We start from the raw sequence: 20020 nt of genomic DNA on the forward strand, positions 1-20020 counted from the left end.
ATTTTAATCAACGCTACGAAGCAAATGCATTCTCATTATTTTAGAGGATAAAATAATTGTTACTGGGTTTTACTGAAATATTTCCTAGTAAAAGATGTATCAGAAAGATTTAAGAAAGTTGAAAATGTTTTTGAGTGTGGCACTAATAAATTCTCTAGTTTTAGGAAAGAGGATCATGCATAATGTAAATTGCGCAGGGTTAAAAAAATGTCTGCTGTCTAATCATAATTTAGAAATTTAAAATTAAATTACAATCCAGAGTGTTCTGTAAAGACCTCATTTAATATGTAGTTTTCGAATCTTTGTCAAAACTTTAGACTAAAAGAAATAAACATTATATATTAAGAGGCCAATAAGACAGAAAAGAGGGGGAAATAAGGAATGTAGTAGCACAATAAGGGGCTGAAAATTAATATTTAAGTCAAGAAAACGAAACCGCTATCGAAAGATGACGAATCAATTATTAAAAACATTCTCTAAGTTTTAAACTATACTCAAACAAGTTTTCAGTTTCTGAACGTCCACCTTAATAGTGATAGGTCAGATTTCTCTGCCTTTGATTTTTCTTCGCTTAAATAATTTTTTGGCTATCCCATATGTCTCTACTTCGTTTGCCTTAATTTTTGATAAAGATTCTTAAAATATGAAAGGTGGTTTTTACGGAACACCCTGCATATGCTTTAATACTACATTGATAGGTAACCTTATTGATGTCCATGGTACAAAAACCAGATGGATCGATGTTCGCAAACGGAGGGATCGAATTATTTTTACTCCAGACTCTCTCTGAAAAAATTCCTTTCAGGTAAATTAAAAATATTTATTTCTGCAAAATTGTTTAACGTTAAAATATAAAAATAATTAAAAGTGTATTTTAAGTTTTTAAAACGTAACTGAATTCGTTACATTAACTTACATGATGATAAACTTTTTGATTGATTCTCGTCACATCGATTATTAAAATTCATTCCCATATTTCCCACAGCTCTGAAAGCTTCCACCGAGCTCAAAACATTTCTTATTGAGGTTTAGGTTAGACCATTTTTCACGTATAAAGTAGAGTTTTATACCATAGGAAGTTTTTCTTAATTTTTGAGTTTCGACAGTTTTAGTCAAGATTTACAATTTAAAGACTATCTGCAAATCAAGTACGTTTTCCTCCGTGATATATTTTTTTCTAACACAAAGAAAATTAAAATCTTTCAAGCATTTAAATTAGAAATTTCAAACTGACCGAAAGGTCAATATAGCTTGTCTAAAGTAATAAACCTTCAAATTTCATCCTGCAATAATACTGGTTTTGATGTTTTTAATCCCGTCTTCCTCAATAATGATTCTCCCGATTTCCATGAAGTGTTTTTTTTATTTCTCCTCGTTTAAACATTAATCTGCAATTCCTGATTTATGTATACTTTTGATTTCATTTTTAACTAGGATTTTAGTGTCGTGATTAAAGTCCATCCTGTAGTTTTAAAATCTCAAAAAATCTATACACTTGGACAAGGTCAGTGGTAGATAAACCATAGCTCACGTGCCAGATCTGGCTCTTTTACATACGCTGGTCGACAAAATTAAGAGATAGAAGACATTTTCCCAAATATCTCAAAAAATACTGAATATAAATAAATGAAATTCGGTATGGATATAGCTTATTCCATGATAATAAAGTATGCAAGACGAAAATGAAAGTGCCATTCATTGGCAAGACCTATTGCCAATAAACCCAATGTAGTCTGAACTTAAGGATAAAAGATGACAATAAAAGTGAGGCTTGTACAGTGTGTGTTGCCTCTGGTATGGTGTATGGTCACCTCTGACAGACAGACAGCATGCACAACGAGTATGCATGCTGTTAATAAGGGAGTTAAGGAAGACTTATGGAAGATCCTCCCATTCTTCCACCAGAGCAATTTTTAACTCCAGAATGGTTCTGGGGAGGTTGGCACATCGCAATAGCTCTCCCAAGAGCATCCCAAGCATGTTCAATAGGATTCAGGTCAGGGGATTTGGCTGAACAATCCATTCGTTGAATATCCTCGCTTTCCAGATACTCATCAACCATGAGAGTCCCATGTGGTCGCGCATTGTCGTCCATAAAAATGAACTCAGGGCCAGCAGCGCCCCTGAAAAGGCGCACATAGGGCTCTAGGACCTCCTGCCTGTACCTCAGGGCATTCACTGAACCATTGTCAAACACATGGAGCGGTGTGCGGGTATCCTGCATGATCCCTGCCCAGACCATGAGTCCTCCACCAGCATAATGGTCCCTTTCGATAATGTTGCTGGGATGGTATCGGGTTCCAGGTTTCCCACCATATCAATAACCGTCCAGAAATAGCGTCAGAAATGTGCGTCATAGAAGAATATAGCGTCATAGAAGTGTGCGAAAATGCTTTCCATCTCTTAATTTTGTCCACCAGTGTATTTCTAACCTAAAATCGAAAATGTCTAAAAACTAAGAACCCTTGTAATTTGACACGAAAGTTCACGTTAACATTATTTGGTATATTTTAAAATTGCCTTGTACTATTTCTAGTAAGATTCTTACTGATGTATTGATAAATAAGCCATTGTATTAATTTCAGCGCAATTGTACCGATAAGAATAACTTTGACCTAATTTAGTGAATAACAATTAATATACCTATATAATTTAAGTTTAAATCAAGGGATAATGAGTTTATCAACCACTGGGTTAGGCCATTAAGGATTAGAATGAAATAATGATTTCTTTTAACACTTTCGTTGTGAGAAAGGGAGTGTGAATTCAGTCTCCCCGTGTAGTAAATGGTGACTGGTGCACGTTAAATCTGTCTGGTCACAAAGTCTTCCATGTTCCCATAACAAATTATGCGTCTGTGGGGGTATTGAATTGGAGGTTGATCTTTCTCTGGTTCAGGATTAAATTACGAACTCTGGATGTATGGATGGGTCCGCGCCATTAATGGGTGTGGCAGAAGTGGAATTTTTGGCCATAGATGGCGCCACTGGAAAACTAGAACAATCACACCCCTCGCCTTAATGGCCTGCAACAACAACAGCACTTTCTTTAAGAGCAACTATGCATATATATATTTTAAACTAATAAGGAATGTACAGGTGAAATTGCTACTTTCGCTACTTGTAACAAAAGTAACTCAAAAGTCTCAATTTTATTTTGAAACACTAAAGAAACTTTTATTTTCAGTTACACTTTATTAAATAGGAATGATTATGTTTATGGAGACTTTGATCATTTAACAGGGAAATGGACAGGTATGATAGGAATGCTGCAGAGAAAGGTAAGTTTGAGTTAAAATTTGCCTTTTCATTTACTCAAAAAAGAAATATAACGAATCGCTTTTGATAAGATTATAATATTATAATGATAAAATTTCTATGTGAAAGATTAACATATATTACGCAATTAATACTTTATATGGAGCCAAAGACAAATTTCTACCCAATAATTGATCCAGGTGTTCCTTTTTCTTCTGGATTGGGTTCAAAATTACAAGGCTACAGAGTTGAAAATTGATAGTTGTAGTACACTCAAAATTGGGTCCGCTGTTCGTTAATCAATAAAAACCATTAACAAATACGTGCTTTTTAGCCAAATTTATTTTATCAGTTAGCAGAAATAAGTATAAAAAATAAGGCTGGTAAATATGTTTAAGGGATGTAACCAACCAACTAAGCCAACTAGAAGCTAAGTCTCAATTCTCAATAGTTCTCAGTTTTTAACGCAGCATCAATCCGAATTTTGAAATCCAAATGACTTTACCCCATTTCTACCGAGAATAGCAATTTTTTATTTCATTCATTAGATAAGTTTTTTTTTCTATTTGCTTTATGTAGTGTTTTGTGTTTTGTTTCAAAGTAATCCATTTCGTACAACACTGCAGAGATAAATAAACAATATACAGATGAATACCGCTATAACTTTTATTAACTATATGTGGATGACAGCCAATTGCACGTGGATTTTCTTAATTTATTAAGGATCTAAGTATATTAAAGATCCCATCATATGATTTTCCTGCCCGGTTACACAATACGGTTATCATCATTAAGAGATTTTTATTTAAATGAAAAAATGAGAAATGCACAGTTAAAACTTTAATTAATTATACGCGGATGGCAGCCGAAGTCATATAGATATATTAAGTACATTATAGATCCCATCATGTGGTTTTTCTGTCCAATGAGAATGCAAGAAACGTTCATCTTCATCAATCAAAAGATTTTAATCTAATTAGAGAAATAAAGTTATGCTTTTTTAATAAATGTTATTAAATAAAATTATGCTCATATGCTTTTCTTTTTAGGAGGCAGACTTAGCTCTTTGTTGGGTAGCTGCAACTCATTCTCGTCATTTAGTCGCAGATTTCAGTTTTCCTTACATTATTGATAACAATATATTCATAACGGCGTCTCCTAAAACCATCAATGACAATTATACGTTTTTATATCCTTTTCAATATCAAGTGGGTATCAACAATTAGCTTATATTTCACATATTTACATTTCTTGATTAGATTATTTTATGACTTTAAATTAATGTCTCAAAAAATGTCACTTCACCCATTCTCCTAAATATTGTTTTGTTGCAGTACTTTAATTTTGCGATAGTAGGCGAAGAAGGTACCAACTCATGTACCAAAAACATGGTTTGGACGACTTCAGATTGTTAAAAATTTTAGAGCATGCTTAACCATATAATAATTGCAAAGTAAAACCAGATTATCGCTTGCGATAATAAACAACTTAGTAATGTATACTTATTATAATACAATAAGTGTACATATTAAATTTGTTTTCACTGTGGTATAGTTCAACTTTAATTAAAATCGGGTTTGATTTCACACTTGTTAAGGTTGCAACAAATTTTTCTCCGCATTATGGTTCAAGATGCCAATATTATAGTTCAATGTCTACTAAGTGCAAATATTATAGTTTAACGTAAGTGTCTGCTATAAGTAGAATCTGAAAGTTAAAGTTTAGACGCTATGGCACTGTTAGAATTTTTATTCTAAAATTATGGTAAAGTAACCGGCAGCAGTCTGTCCATCCGATTAACCGTTTTCGGTAAAGAATATTTTTCTCCTTTACGATTTCGAAACCGTTGACAACTAATATGGTTATTAAATCATGAATACGAAACTATACGGTATTTTAACCATTTACAGCTACCATGGTTTCAAAACCGTAAAAAAAGAAATTTAACTAGACATTAGAAAGTTCGGCTTCTCGTTAGATAATGGGCATTGGAGAGTGATTGATACTGGAAATTCTTTATGCGTGTTAAAGGGAATGGATGTGTCAACGCTGGGGCTCAAACCTCAGTTTTGTCGGTTATGAGATTGACAGATTAGCTCTCTCGGCTGTAATATGTACGATGTACGCAGTTACAAGGAACAAAGTTTCTTCATTAGGTGGACTTAGTTGGTACAGTAAAATTCTTGTTATTTAACCGTTTTAGGTAAAAAATAGTTAATAAATGATTTCTCTCACTGTTAATAATTTCATTACCATCTTATTTACGGTTATTTTACTGTTTTGCTTAAATATGGTAAAATAACAATTAAAGAGATTGTTATTTAGCCATTTTTTCCGAGAAATTTCTAACAGTGTGTTCAAGTTCTTTGTTGTTGGTTGATCCTTAATATTAGCATATTGAATTATAATATCGTGCAAGTGTGTTGTAACTTTAATAAAGTGTTACATTGAAACATATTTCTGTTCTGCTTGAAAACGTATGAATAAACGTAAAAGAGGATTTATTTATTTATTTTGCATTGCATTGCACCGAAATAGGGTAACGTAGTAAGTTTGCACGATATACAAGGGTGTTTGTCTTATATTGATTACCTTTAATGTATATTTTTAGATTCTTTGTAAGTAAACATTAGATTTGCCAAATATATAAATTAAGGGTCAGAAATAAATATTTAATTGTGAAAAAAAAATTTCTTCCAAGTTATGATTAATAATTATTTGAGAGCGAGGGTTCAGATTTTATTTATTTTTGTTTAATTATTATATAATCCAGTTATTTTTTTATTTTTTATTCTTTTAAAAATAGTTACTTCAAAAAATGGTTACTTTCGTTTTAGACGAGACTGATCAATGGTAAAAAGCTCTAAACTATTATTGTGCAGAACTGGGATTTGATCCTCAGTGGTGGGTACCAGTAAAGTCAGCTAAGTAAAAGCGGCCTATGCGTAAGACTGACCACGTTACCATAATCATGCCGCTGTTCTCGAAATTATGGGCGCTTAACTTTCATGACCCCCTGACTCAAAAACGGGCTATTACGGAAATGCTTTGCACCTTTTTTTTCTTTTTTTTGTATTAAAACTGAATTGTCTGATGTATTTTTTCAATACTTCTTCATTGAATGATTTGGATTAAGCTCAAAATTTTAATTTTGCTATAACTTATTTATTTATATTTATTTTATTATTGATTATTATAATTATTATTTTTTTTAAGGTTTGGATTCTTTTACTTTTATCTATACCGATTTCAGCCTTGGCAACTTCAACTGCTAAAAAATGTAATTCATATGGCAGAAAACATTATGAGAGTTTCACAAGAAAGTACATGAGGGAATTGCAGAATTTTTTTGCCCTGTTTTTAAATCAAGGTTTGTATCAATAACGAATTTAGCTTTTTTATTGAAATTTTGTAGTTTTTTTGAAGGCAAAACACGAAATTTCAGAAAAGTTTAGTTAGTGTTAATAAGAGTCGTTAATAATTGTAAACCTGTAAAAATAACTATATAAATAGATCATCTGCGTAACACGAACTATACCGCATTGTGTATTTCTCTATCATTCGTAAAACTGTTTCTGCCGAATTTTTATTTGCTCTCGTTCTTTAGTTTTTATTTTGATTCCGTGATATGAAAAATTCTACTTTAAACAGAGAATTATAAATTTTTATTTTGATTCCGTGATATGATAAATTCTACTTTAAACAGAGAATTATGCATTTTTATTTTGATTCCGTGATATGATAAATTCTACTTTAAACAGAGAATTATAAATTTTTATTTTATTCCGTGATATGATAAATTCTACTTGAAACAGAGAGAAGAAAAATTCTGCATTATTAACGATTCTTCCATTAGTTTAAAACATTAATGGTGCATATCATCTATATAATTACGCATTTTATTCAAAATAAAAATAAACATAAGAACAAGAAAAATGGTGAGAAGTTAAAATTGACGTAATTTACTAAACAAAATATGCTTATGTGCTCATTTAAACACAACATTAACTCTTTGTTTACTTATCCTTTGTTTGTTTTGTCTTAATTAACTAACATCTAAGCATTTTATAGAACTAAAATAAAACAAATAACGAAACGATAAAAAGAATAAAAGATAAAAGAACTTCATTAATTCTAGAGAAGTATGGAATGGGTTTGAAAACATATGACAGTTTGAAATGAAAGTCTGCTCCTAATGATGCTGCCATCTAGTGAAAATCAGGATACAAAAGTTTCTCGTTTTTCCTTTAAAGATCATTGTAATGAAATACATTTTTTTAAATAACTCACGCGCTATTAAAATAGATTTTATTTATTTTACTAAGAGAAAAGGAACAAAATATTGATTTTCTTTTATTTATTTATTAGAAATTGTAAAAGAAATTCTTCATGATGAAGACAAGAGAAGTTACTCTCTATTATTAAATCTCTATTATTAAAAATTTCCTCCGGGATGTTTCCCAGACCGTCGCCAATAGCCCATTGTGCAGCTCTAGTGCGACTTAAATTAACAACAACAACTATTATTAAATCTTTGAAAAAAAGATTTAACTACTTAACTTAGTTGTAATATCTATAACTATGCTTATAATTACATATTATGTAAATAATAATTACAACAATAATTAATATGAAAAAACATTAATTATAATAAATAATTGAAGTTTCATCTGACATTTAGAAAGGTTCTAATATTTTTTTATGAAACCTCTTTCAGCAGTGATTCTTATTATTTTTTCTCTCCTCTTCACTTAACATATTAATAAAAGCTTATTAGAAAGCAGAATTATCAATTATAGTGCATAAACAAACCGAAATCTACGATTGCAATCAATAAGAACACAAAAATTACACGAAAATATCGAATTACTGGTGTTGACATCTAGTGACGATTACATAAAATAAACTTGTAAAATATATGGTCTAGAAAACTAGCTTTTAATGCGGCTAGCATCTTAAATTTTTCTAACTATTGATTTATTTTTTTTAAGAAGACTATTTGCATAAAGATAGGAAAGAATTTTTTTTGATGAAGTTAGTTTTTAGTTAGTTAGTTTTGTTAATTTAAAATTTTAAATAAATCTTTTATAATGACTAAATAGTAGGTACTGGTAAATTTTAAAAGAGACTAATTACTAATTTAAATCATTGTAATACTTGTTACTGTAGTTTTTCCCGAAGTACTGTATGTATGGAGAAAGAAAAAGACTATCGTTTCATTTTGATAAAATTTTATTCTTATTTAAAATAATAAACAAATTTTAAAATCTTTAAGAGTTTACATAAGATGATTTGTAGGTATCAATGCTAAACAAATTAACGATATAAAAATAAATATTTACTTCATATACGTGCGTTTATATGGAAAATTTGTTTTTAGTTTAATATAAATGTATTTATAAGCTTTAATTGCTCATAATATTAAAATAATTTTTAATATAAAGAACTGAATTAAATTTTAATAATTTCATGTTTAAAATAAATAGTTACAATCAGGTAAATAGTTAAAATTCCTAGTCATTAAAAATTAAGAAATTGAAATTTTTCTTCAACTTCATTCCAAAATTGAAATTGTTTTTAAATTTAATTTTTAATTGCTGAGAATAGCTTTACTTCTAGCTTATTAAAGAAGAATCATTACGTTTATCATCACATATGAGAAGAAGTTGCTTAGAGTTGCGTCAAATTATTTATAACGAAAAGAAAACTTGAATACAATTTTCTTTTTCATTTTATTAAATTAAAAAAAAGAGACACTATATTTGTTTATGCAAAGTTAAAGCATAGCATAGTTATTAAATTATAAAGGTCTAAAAATGCTTGCATTAAAAAGATTTTTGGAATTTTTTTTATCAAATTTTAAATTGAAAGTATATATTTAAAGATTTATTAATTTGAAATTAAAAAAATGTATATAAATGTAAAATAAATGTTTAGTACTTGATTTCTAAGTTTAAAATGCCTTAAAAGATAGTGTGAATTAAATGTACTAGAATCACCGCTGGAGTGATCCCAGTGGTAATACGAGCTCACTTAACCTAGAGGTACCCCCAAACGCTTGGTTTATTGAGCTCGATTTTCATTAACTTTAATTTTTTTTTTATTGTTTGAAAAAAAATCAAAAATTTTTGAAAAGGCATACTCTTGGTAATTTACATCTTTGAGTATTGAGCTCAAATATTTTTTACTTATTATTTAAATGAAGAAGTTCCTTGATCGCTATGTTAAGAATAAGAAAACTTCGCGAAAATTCAGACTGTTCCTACTATTAGCGCCACGAGTGTAGTATAGCAACGGAGCGTCGCTTTTCCGAACTATTTTGGCGTGGGTGGTTTGTCTAGTATAATGTGTCTCTGCATTCATGAATTCAATTAAAATTGATAAAAGAAAATTGTAAACTCATCAATTTAATTAGTAATTAAGGATTTTGCCGTAGAGCAGCGCTAAAACCGTTTGGACCAGACGGTTGATATTTTGACGCGCATCGATAAAAAACGCGTCGTCTTTTTATATGCTCTGGCATTAGAATGGAAACCCTTTATATATTTCTCTTTGGTATAGAATTAAAAAAAGAAGCAAGTTTTGGAATGAAGTAATAATGACAACCGAGCAGTATTATGGGGTTTAATTTTTATATTTAATAGAATCGAAAATCAAATCTTTGGAATCAAGTATACAATAACATATTTCGATATCTTTAATTGAATACACTTATTTATATTGGCGTAGCAACCTGACCCCCAAGGGAAAAAAAATGGTTGCAAAACAGTCAATTAGGGGGCGGAACATCAGATCAGGAGAGACATCAGATTTGAAACAAAGGTTTTTTTAAAAAAGGAAAAAAAATAGGAGCACCTATGGCAAATTTTTATCTTAAAATCATGCATTTTTACGGCATCGAAACAACTGTATGTTTTTTATAATTTTTATTTGTAAGGAAATTAATTTTTCAGAATACAAATAAATATACTCGTGAATTCAAAAGAAAAAATTAACAAATATAATATGATTTACGGCTTGTATATACTTAGATTATTTTTTCGCACTTTATTTTCTCGTAAATGAGTTCAGCACAGTAATGTACTATTTATTGATTTTCGAATTGTATCAATAAAAATATTTTTCAGTGAAGTTGCCATTTTATAATTTGGAACAATTCTATTATTTCTTGAATTTTCAGTGAAGTTGCCATTTTATTATTTGGAACAATTCTATAATTTATTGCATTTTTTTTCCACACCATTTATTTCCAATTCAAGTTTTCATAATTATTTTTTTTTTATTTCTTCTGCATTTTTTTTAGGTAGTTTTAAACATTACTGGGACTGTTCCACCCGTATATTTATCTACCTGTGGGCTTTAGCCAAAGTGGTGCTAGGCCTCAGTTACTGTTGTACGTTGCTGTCGTTTCTAATCCAACCACTGAAACAGACGCCATTAACGACTGTCAAGGAATTGAGGGATGCTGTCGTCAGTGGTCAATATCAATTTGGAACGTTTGGAGGAACTTCTCTTTTAGCAAATTTGATGGTAATATACAGCAGTAAAAAGCACATTAACCTCTATAGTTTGAAACTAAAATTTCATTTTATAATATTAGCCATAAGTTATTTTGGGAAACGTTAATTATACAAAATCTAACAAAATTATATAAAATCAAACAATGGATTTAAATAAAATAGCACATTTCATTTTCTTGAGCAATAACTTTTATTATTAAAAATTAATTCTCAAATTATTAGGAATTCATGGATTTTTAACGAATTAAAAAGATGCTTTGGGTGAAACACACTATAAACTAAAAATGATCTAAGGACGTTATGATTTATGGGAGATAAGAGTTAAGTTCACGTATTTACCGTATATTCCGGTGTATGACGCGCACTTTTAATGCAAAAAATAACATTAGAATTTACGGGGGTGCGGTATTCGCCGAATATAAAAAATTATAGATTAAAAAAATTTAAATATAGAAAAATACTCTTATTTTAAAGAAATAACATACCTACATACTTTATTGATTTTCGTTATTACATAAATAGTTCATTATATTCGTCTTCCGTTATTTCTTCAGGCATGTCATCACAATCTGTTTCGTCTTCATCATCTGTGTTACCCTCATCCATAAATATACAGTCATCTTCTGATCCNGGAGAGGGTCTCCCTTGGTATTCTAAGAGCTGGAAGCTCTTACTGGAAAACAATGCCTATTTCTTTTGTTTTTAAATAAAGTTAAGTTTTATTGTTTTAAAAATCTGGTCTGCTTATTTATTGGAAAGGAAAGGCATTACAGAGACCATGAACGATCTCCTGCCCACGGACCTGAATTAATGTACCTACTGCAGGTGACTTGCATTTTTTCACGATATTTCGCGTTATACAATGAGCTGTAGCCGAAATCTATAGATTTGACACGATTTATTGACTTAACGGACATCAATATGAGTGGTAAAATCAAATAAAATTGAACCACTATATTGACCAGTACAAAAAAGTTTATTGACATTAGCTTACTTACTCCTGATACAGCATTAATTTTTTGACGGTTCTCGAAAAAAAAATCTTAACTCGAATTCACAATATAACGCACATCGATGAATAATAAAACGCACATACCACTATCCGTCAAATTGACAACTCTGCCAACCTACAGAAAGAATTTAGGGGAATTCCATAGGCATAACTTTTGAATTTCTCTCAACTGAGTTGTCATGATTAAAGTGGGGTTGCAACCTGTCATATTTATTTTGAAAATGGGAGAAATTTCCAAAAGTTCAGTTCGATCGAGATTTCTGGTAAGGATTCGAGGGCCCCCTGAGCTTGAGGGCCCCGGGGCACTGCCCCGCCTAGCCCCTAGGTAGCTACGCCACTGCTTATAGTACATTAACGAATCGAAATCTACGATTGCAATCAATAAGAACACAAAAATTGCGCGAAAATATCGAATTTGTTACTGGTGTTGACATCTAGTGACGATTACATAAAATAAACTTGTAAAATATATGGTCTAGAAAACTAGCTTTTAATGCGGCTAGCTTCTTAAATTTTTCTAACTATTGATTTTTTTTAAATTTTTTTTTGGAGAAGACTATTTGTGTAAAGATAGAAAAGAATTTTTTCTGATGAAGTTCGAATTTAGTTTGTTAATTTCGCTAATTTAAAATTTTAAATAAATCTTTCATAGTGACCAAACAGAAGGCACTGGTAAATTTTAAAAGAGACTAATTACTAATTTAAATCATTGTAATACTTGTTGCTGTAGTTTTTCCGGAAGTATTATATGTATAGAGAAAGGAAAAGACTATCGTTTCATTTTGATAAAATTTTATTCTTATTTCAAATAATAAACAAATTTTAAAATCTTTAAGAGTTTACATTTTATCTGTTTCGTAGGTATCAATGCTAAACAAATGAACCATGTAAAAACAAAGATTTACTTCATATATCTGTGTTTATATGGAAAAATTGTTTTTAGTTTAATAAAAATGTATTTATAAGTGTTGCTTGATTATAAAATTAAAATAATTTTAAATATAAAGAACTGAATTCAATTTAAATTTTAATAATTTCATGTTTAAAATAAACAGTTACAATCAGGTAAATAGCTAAAATTCCTAGTTTTAAATATTAAGAAATTGAAATTTTCCTTCGATTTCACTCCAAAGTTGAAAAATTTTTTAAATTAAAGAATTTTTGTTAAATTTTACTTATAGCTTGTTAAATAAGAATTATTAAGTTTAACATCATATATGAGAAAAAGTTGCTCAGAGTTGCTTCAAATTATTTATAACGAAAAGAAAACTAAAATGCATTATTTTTTATTAAATTTTTTTTAAAAAAAAGGCATTACATTCGTTTTTGCAGAGTTAAAACATATCATAGGTACTAAGTTATAAAGGTCAAAAATTGCGTACTATAAAAAGATTTTTGGAATTTTTTTTTTATCAAAATTTGAATTAAAAGTGTATATTTAAGGATATGATAAATTTGAAATAAAAAAAGTATATAAATGTAAAATAAATGCTTACTACTTGATCTATAAGTTTTAAATGCTTTAAAAGATAGTATCACCGTTGGGGCGATCCCCAGATACGAGAGGTTTAATGAGCTCGATTTTAATTAACATTATTTTTTTTATTTTTTTTACTATTTGAAAAAATAACCTTTACATTAAATTTTTAGAAAAGGTATACTCTTGGTAATTTACATCTCTGAGTTTTGAGCTCAAATATTTTTTATTTATTATTTAAATGAAGAAGTTAAGCATTTTGAGTTCTTGATCGCTGTGTTATCGCAAAAATTCAGACTGTTCCTACTATTAGCGCCACGAGTGGAATGTAGTAATGGAGCGTCGCTTTTCCGAACTATTTTGGTGTGAGTGGTTTGTCTAGTATAATGTGTCTCTGAATTCAATTAAAATTAATAAAAGAAAATTGTAAACTCATCAATCTAACTAGTAATTAAGGGTTTTTCCGTAGCGCAGCGCTAAAATCGTTTGGACCAGACTGTTGATATTTCGGCGCGCATCGATAAAAAACGCGTCGTCTTTTTATATGCTCTGGCATTAGAATGGAAACCCTTTATATATTTCTCTTTGGTATAGAATTAAAAAAAAGCAAGTTTGGGAATGAAGTAATAATGACAACCGAGCAGTATTATGGGGTTTAATTTTTATATTTAGTAGAATCAAAAACCAAATCTGTGGAATCAAGTATACAATAACATATTTCGATATCTTTAATTGAATACACTTATTTATATTGGCGTAGCAACCTGACCCCCAAGGAAAAAAAAAATGGTTGCAAAACAGTCAATTAGGGGGCGGAACATCAGATCAGGAGAGACATCAGATTTGAAACAAAGGTTTTTTTAAAAAAGGAAAAAAATAAGAGCACCTATGGCAAATTTTTATAATAAAATCATGCATTTTTACGGCATCGAAACAACTGTATGTTTTTTATAATTTTTATTTGTAAGGAAATTAATTTTTCAGAATACAAATAAATATACTCGTGAATTCAAAAGAAAAAATTAACAAATATAATATGATTTACGGCTTGTATATACTTAGATTATTTTTTCGCACTTTATTTTCTCGTAAATGAGTTCAGCACAGTAATGTACTATTTATTGATTTTCGAATTGTATCAATAAAAATATTTTTCAGTGAAGTTGCCATTTTATAATTTGGAACAATTCTATTATTTCTTGAATTTTCAGTGAAGTTGCCATTTTATTATTTGGAACAATTCTATAATTTATTGCATTTTTTTTCCACATCATTTATTTCCAATTCAAGTTTTCATAATTATTTTTTTTTTATTTCTTCTGCATTTTTTTTAGGTAGTTTTAAACATTACTGGGACTGTTCCACCCGTATATTTATCTACCTGTGGGCTTTAGCCAAAGTGGTGCTAGGCCTCAGTTACTGTTGTACGTTGCTGTCGTTTCTAATCCAACCACTGAAACAGACGCCATTAACGACTGTCAAGGAATTGAGGGATGCTGTCGTCAGTGGTCAATATCAATTTGGAACGTTTGGAGGAACTTCTCTTTTAGCAAATTTGATGGTAATATACAGCAGTAAAAAGCACATTAACCTCTATAGTTTGAAACTAAAATTTCATTTTATAATATTAGCCATAAGTTATTTTGGGAAACGTTAATTATACAAAATCTAACAAAATTATATAAAATCAAACAATGGATTTAAATAAAATAGCACATTTCATTTTCTTGAGCAATAACTTTTATTATTAAAAATTAATTCTCAAATTATTAGGAATTCATGGATTTTTAACGAATTAAAAAGATGCTTTGGGTGAAACACACTATAAACTAAAAATGATCTAAGGACGTTATGATTTATGGGAGATAAGAGTTAAGTTCACGTATTTACCGTATATTCCGGTGTATGACGCGCACTTTTAATGCAAAAAATAACATTAGAATTTACGGGGGTGCGGTATTCGCCGAATATAAAAAATTATAGATTAAAAAAATTTAAATATAGAAAAATACTTTTATTTTAAAGAAATAACATACCTACATACTTTATTGATTTTCGTTATTACTTAAATAGTTCATTATATTCGTCTTCCGTTATTTCTTCAGGCACGTCATCACAATCTGTTTCGTCTTCATCATCTGTGTTACCCTCATCCATAAATAAACAGTCATCTTCTGATCCGTCCAGATTATTTGAAATGCTGCATTTTTTTAATGATTTTCTAACCATCTCAGGCTTAATTTCATCCCATGCTTTTAATATCCATTCGCACACTGTTTCCAAACTTGCATGACGCATATGTCCTCCTTTCGTAAAGGTTTTCTCGCCCTCCAACATCCAAGTGTTCCACTGTTTTTTTAAATTGGCTTTAAAAGCAGACGTCCAATGGCTGAACTAATGGTGTCAATCCGCCCGTAATAACTGCCATATCGGTGTTACATTCATTCAACAATTTTTTTGCATTATCTGTAAGGTGGGACCTAAACATGTCCCACACTAAAAGTCTTTCTGGTTTTCTATAGATACTAGACGAGATATTGCACATGTACAATCCAAATTTTCATGCGCGTTATACGAAGAGTATATCTTAAAATTTAAAAAAAAGTTATTAGAAATTACGGGTGCGCGTTATACGCCGGGTCGCGTTATTCGGTAGGTTAAGCGCAAGCTCAGTAGAGAACAGAGATGCAGATCGCAGTGTTAATCACCACGCTCGGAACCTAAGTTCATAAAAATTACAAGTTAAAAGTCATCGGCAATAAACTCCTAATATCCTATGAAAACAGTAAAGTTTCTTACAAAGTTGGGCTAAATTGTTAATGACTACTGTTTATGAATTATTATCCTCATTTCAAGAGGTTTATAGTTACAGGCAGATACTGTAATGTTAAGTTTATGCTTTAAAATTTGAAAGTAGGAGTACGGTACGGAGTGTCTGAAAAGTAATGGGATGCATGCAAGTGAAATAGAGTTGGTTGTTGAAACGTAGTAGTTGTTTACGTTAGCAACTGTTCTTTCCATTCTATTTCGAGCACGCCAAGCCCGCCAAGTAACATTTCTCTTAAGTGACATATTCTATATTCATTCACAACTTTACAGAAACTTGTTTGTTAGTTACTGTACTGAAACAGTTTTATTACGTTATTACGTGATTTTCCGCTTTATTTAAACTATTATATAACCTCTTAAAAATTTAATGCAACATTTGATATAATTTTATTACTTAAATAAACAAAGATTTTAAGACTTTTCTATTTCATTTGCATATCTTTATAAGACGATTGTCTAGATAAATGAAAAAATTAAAATAATGAAAAATCTACCTTGAAAAATCTACAATTTAAAATTACGAGGAAGTTCAATTTGATTCAAGCGAGTATCCTTTTAAGTAATTGTATGGAATCTAAATATCTTATTATTTGAGTCTGGGGGATGTGACGAATATGTATATTGTAAAAATACCGGAAAAAGGTTTTGATAAATTCAAATTTTTTTCGCCATTTTTCAAAGCTCATGTCTCAGGAGGTTAAAATACATGCTTTATGTTCTGGGAGTTTTAAAAATTTCATACATTTTTTCGAAAGATTAAAAAATAATAACATATCCTGTTGAACCTTAAAAGAATTGATATTTCTAATAGGATGAAGAGGAAGGAGTCTTGAAGGATTTAGCTGATCATATAAGAAAACATCCTAAAAATATTCTTGGGGAATTCGAAAAGGCCATGGAAAGAGTGAAAAAAGAAAAATTCGCCGTGCAAATAATGAAACTTCATTTTATGATAAAAGCTAGCAGAATTGGCCTGCATGATTTTTACGTGCCCTCAGACACTATTGGATTTAACTTAGTCAGTATAGCTTTCAGAAAAGATTTTCCTCTGATGGAAGAAGTTAATATGGTGTGAGTGGTTTTCCTAATTCAAACTATAAATAGTTCCAGTTTTAAGTTACTATTTTTTTTATTAACACACTTTGGTGTGGCTGAGGGTGTAATTTTTAAATCGAAGTTCCCTCCCATTCCCGATTAGTTAGAAGCATTCACATCTCTATTGAAATTCCTCTACTAGAAAATTTTGTGCCTTCGGATGCTATAGGATTTAGTTTACTATATCTTTCAGAAAAGATTTTCCTTTCATGGAAGAAATTAATATGGTGTGAGTAGTTTTCTTAATTCAAACTGTAAATAATTTAAGTTTTAAACTACTAACTATTTTTTCATTGACACACTTTGGTATTCCCGAAGGTGTAATTTTACAATCGAAGTTCCCATCCATTCCGGATTACTTAAAAGCATTCATATCTCTACTGGAATTTCTTGTAAGAAGACAATGCAAGTTTCAGTCTTGTTTTTTTTTACCGCTACATGCATAATGTATCGACACATTATTGTAAAAAAGAATTAAGCGCATTAATCGAATTTTCGATTACTTTCTGACTTGTTTGGATACTAAAATTCTTACAACTTAATCTGATCTTACTACTTCGCCTTCACGATTACTTATTGCCTTAACGTCTTTCAAAAGAGAGCGGCCAACTTTTTTTTTATCTCAGGTCTAGCAAAATAATAATAACAATTATTATTATTTTACCGAGAAGTTCCATAGTCATTCTTCTGCCATTTTTGTTAGCATGCCTGTTACGTATAACAATTGTTTTAACAATGATGCCGATTTCCCTAAGGATGATGGGGATTCAAATATTAAATATTCTCTTAAATATTCAAATCTATAAAAATAAAAATAAAAGTATGTGTATGTGTGTGTATCTCTTTCATAACTCCAGAACCAGGAGGGGCGCTTGAAAAATTAATTTTCCTATTTGTTTAATGTTAGGCATATGCTATAAATTAAACTGTTGACTATTCAGCTATATTTAAATATTTTAACAAGAACATCCGTAATGCTTGGTTGCATACATTTCCATATATTTGAAAACGGAGTTTGTAGCAAGTTCTTTAATTATGTTTTGTTCGTCATGTCCAGCAAACTCATCTATCAATATGGATGTTAGGTGAGGGCTATGTCTCTGAATTACTATTCCTTAGATTAACCAATTCCAATCAATGGAGGTTGGGAAAAAAAGGCATGCACTAAAAAAACAAAATTAATGGAGACAATTGCTCAACTCTGATAAATCGTGACGATCAAGAGTTTTTGAACAGATCTTTAAAAAAAAGTTAACGGTGATAATAAATTTACGTTAAAGCTAATAAGAATTTCCTATTATAAATTACCACTTTAACATATAAAGTATTAGTGGGGCAAAATACTTAATTCAAATATATATTATTTGAAATATAGCATATAATAGTACTAGTTATAAATGTATTAAATGTTGGAGATTATTTTTCTTATTGTAACCAAATTTTTAAATTGTTAAAGCCTGTGCGAATCCTATATCATGAGTAGGCCATAATTAATGGCATTATTTTCAGTGCTGAAAAATATTTAACGCTATCCTTTATTTTGAAAAGCCAAACCTTAAAAAAAAAAAAAAAAATCGTGCTTTGCTTTTTTTAACAAATTTAAGTCCCCAGAAAGGTTAGATAATATTAATTAAATAAAAATATAATTATTCAAGGTTCATTAATAACGTCTTTATGTATCTTTCAGTTTTGTACATAATTAACACCGATTTATTGGTTATTTACCTTCTTTCTTACCCTGAACAAAATAAGAGTATTATTAACATTTTAAGACATGTTGCTTGAAGAGCAACGAATTCACGTCTTTACGAATTCACCGTCTAAGTGTGTTTTAATAAATTAGATTTACTTGTGTTTTTCAGAATTCATCGCATGGTAGAATCTGGATTGTATGTTAAGAAAGTGCAGGACTTATTTTTCAAGGCGAAACTTAAAGGTCCGCTTCCAGAACCAACAAATGCTCACAGACCTTTATCCATTTTTGATGTCTATATGTTATTTCTTGTCTTAGTTACCGGTCTGATGCTGTCAACATGTTGTCTGATATTAGAAGTTGTGTACAATAAATATTGGACGTCCTTATGAGAATCAAAGTTGCCTTCATTTACGAAACTTTCCAATAAATTATTTCTCTTGCAATTTTTTTATTTTATTTCTATCAATTTTTCATAAAATGGATTTTAGGCAATTGAAAAGACCACCTTGTATTTTCGAACAGAACTATAAAAGACTAATTTCTATGTCAATCATTCAGATAGATTTGCTATTGGAGAAATTTTTAACTAAAATTAACCCGCATTTATGCGACGAGACAGTTTAATCCACAAAAGTATTACACGATTAGCGCTACGTCATTTAGGACTCCGAAACTCATAATACTTCACCAGGAGATATTTTTTTGTCAAAATTGTAGCTAATCTGATACATTCATTCCTCCTCACCCTTTCAGAAACCAGTGTTAATCCACCAAAATATCCCATGGTTAACTCGTTATCAATGGGAATCTATAACTTTATATCGTGTTATCCAACTTCCACAGAGGATATTTTATGAAAATTTTTTTCCTTTCGCATTACGATGCCCCAGCAGGGCCGGATTAACCTATAGGCACACTAGGCACGTGCCTAGGGCCTACGAAATTTAAGGGCCTGCGAAAAACTTGGGAGAAAAAAAATTTTTGACACAAATAATTTAACTTTAAAAACAACAAGTGTATTTTGCACAAACCAGACCAGGTGACCAGACTCATGTTTTCTTAAATAACCGTCAGCCATTTTAGATTTAATATCACCAAACAATGAATGCAAATCCAATTGTTGACTATAATTTA

General features: G+C 30.0%; 1 protein-coding gene across 1 annotated transcript; it reads left to right on the forward strand.

Moving 5' to 3' along the window:
* The first annotated feature begins 1877 nt into the window (after positions 1–1877).
* Positions 1878–19329, forward strand: LOC110283458 (glutamate receptor ionotropic, NMDA 3B-like). The gene is made up of 9 exons (XM_043051288.2): positions 1878–1996; positions 3187–3280; positions 4307–4465; positions 6474–6627; positions 10561–10800; positions 11332–11415; positions 14601–14827; positions 16907–17166; positions 19053–19329. Exons 1-9 carry the CDS (start codon positions 1878–1880, stop codon positions 19273–19275), a joined length of 1560 nt encoding a protein of 519 aa, XP_042907222.2. The 3' UTR covers positions 19276–19329.
* The last annotated feature ends 691 nt before the right edge of the window (positions 19330–20020 follow it).

This window comes from Parasteatoda tepidariorum, chromosome 10 (assembly GCF_043381705.1).
Source record: "Parasteatoda tepidariorum isolate YZ-2023 chromosome 10, CAS_Ptep_4.0, whole genome shotgun sequence".
In the NCBI taxonomy this organism is placed as follows: Eukaryota; Metazoa; Arthropoda; class Arachnida; order Araneae; family Theridiidae; genus Parasteatoda; species Parasteatoda tepidariorum.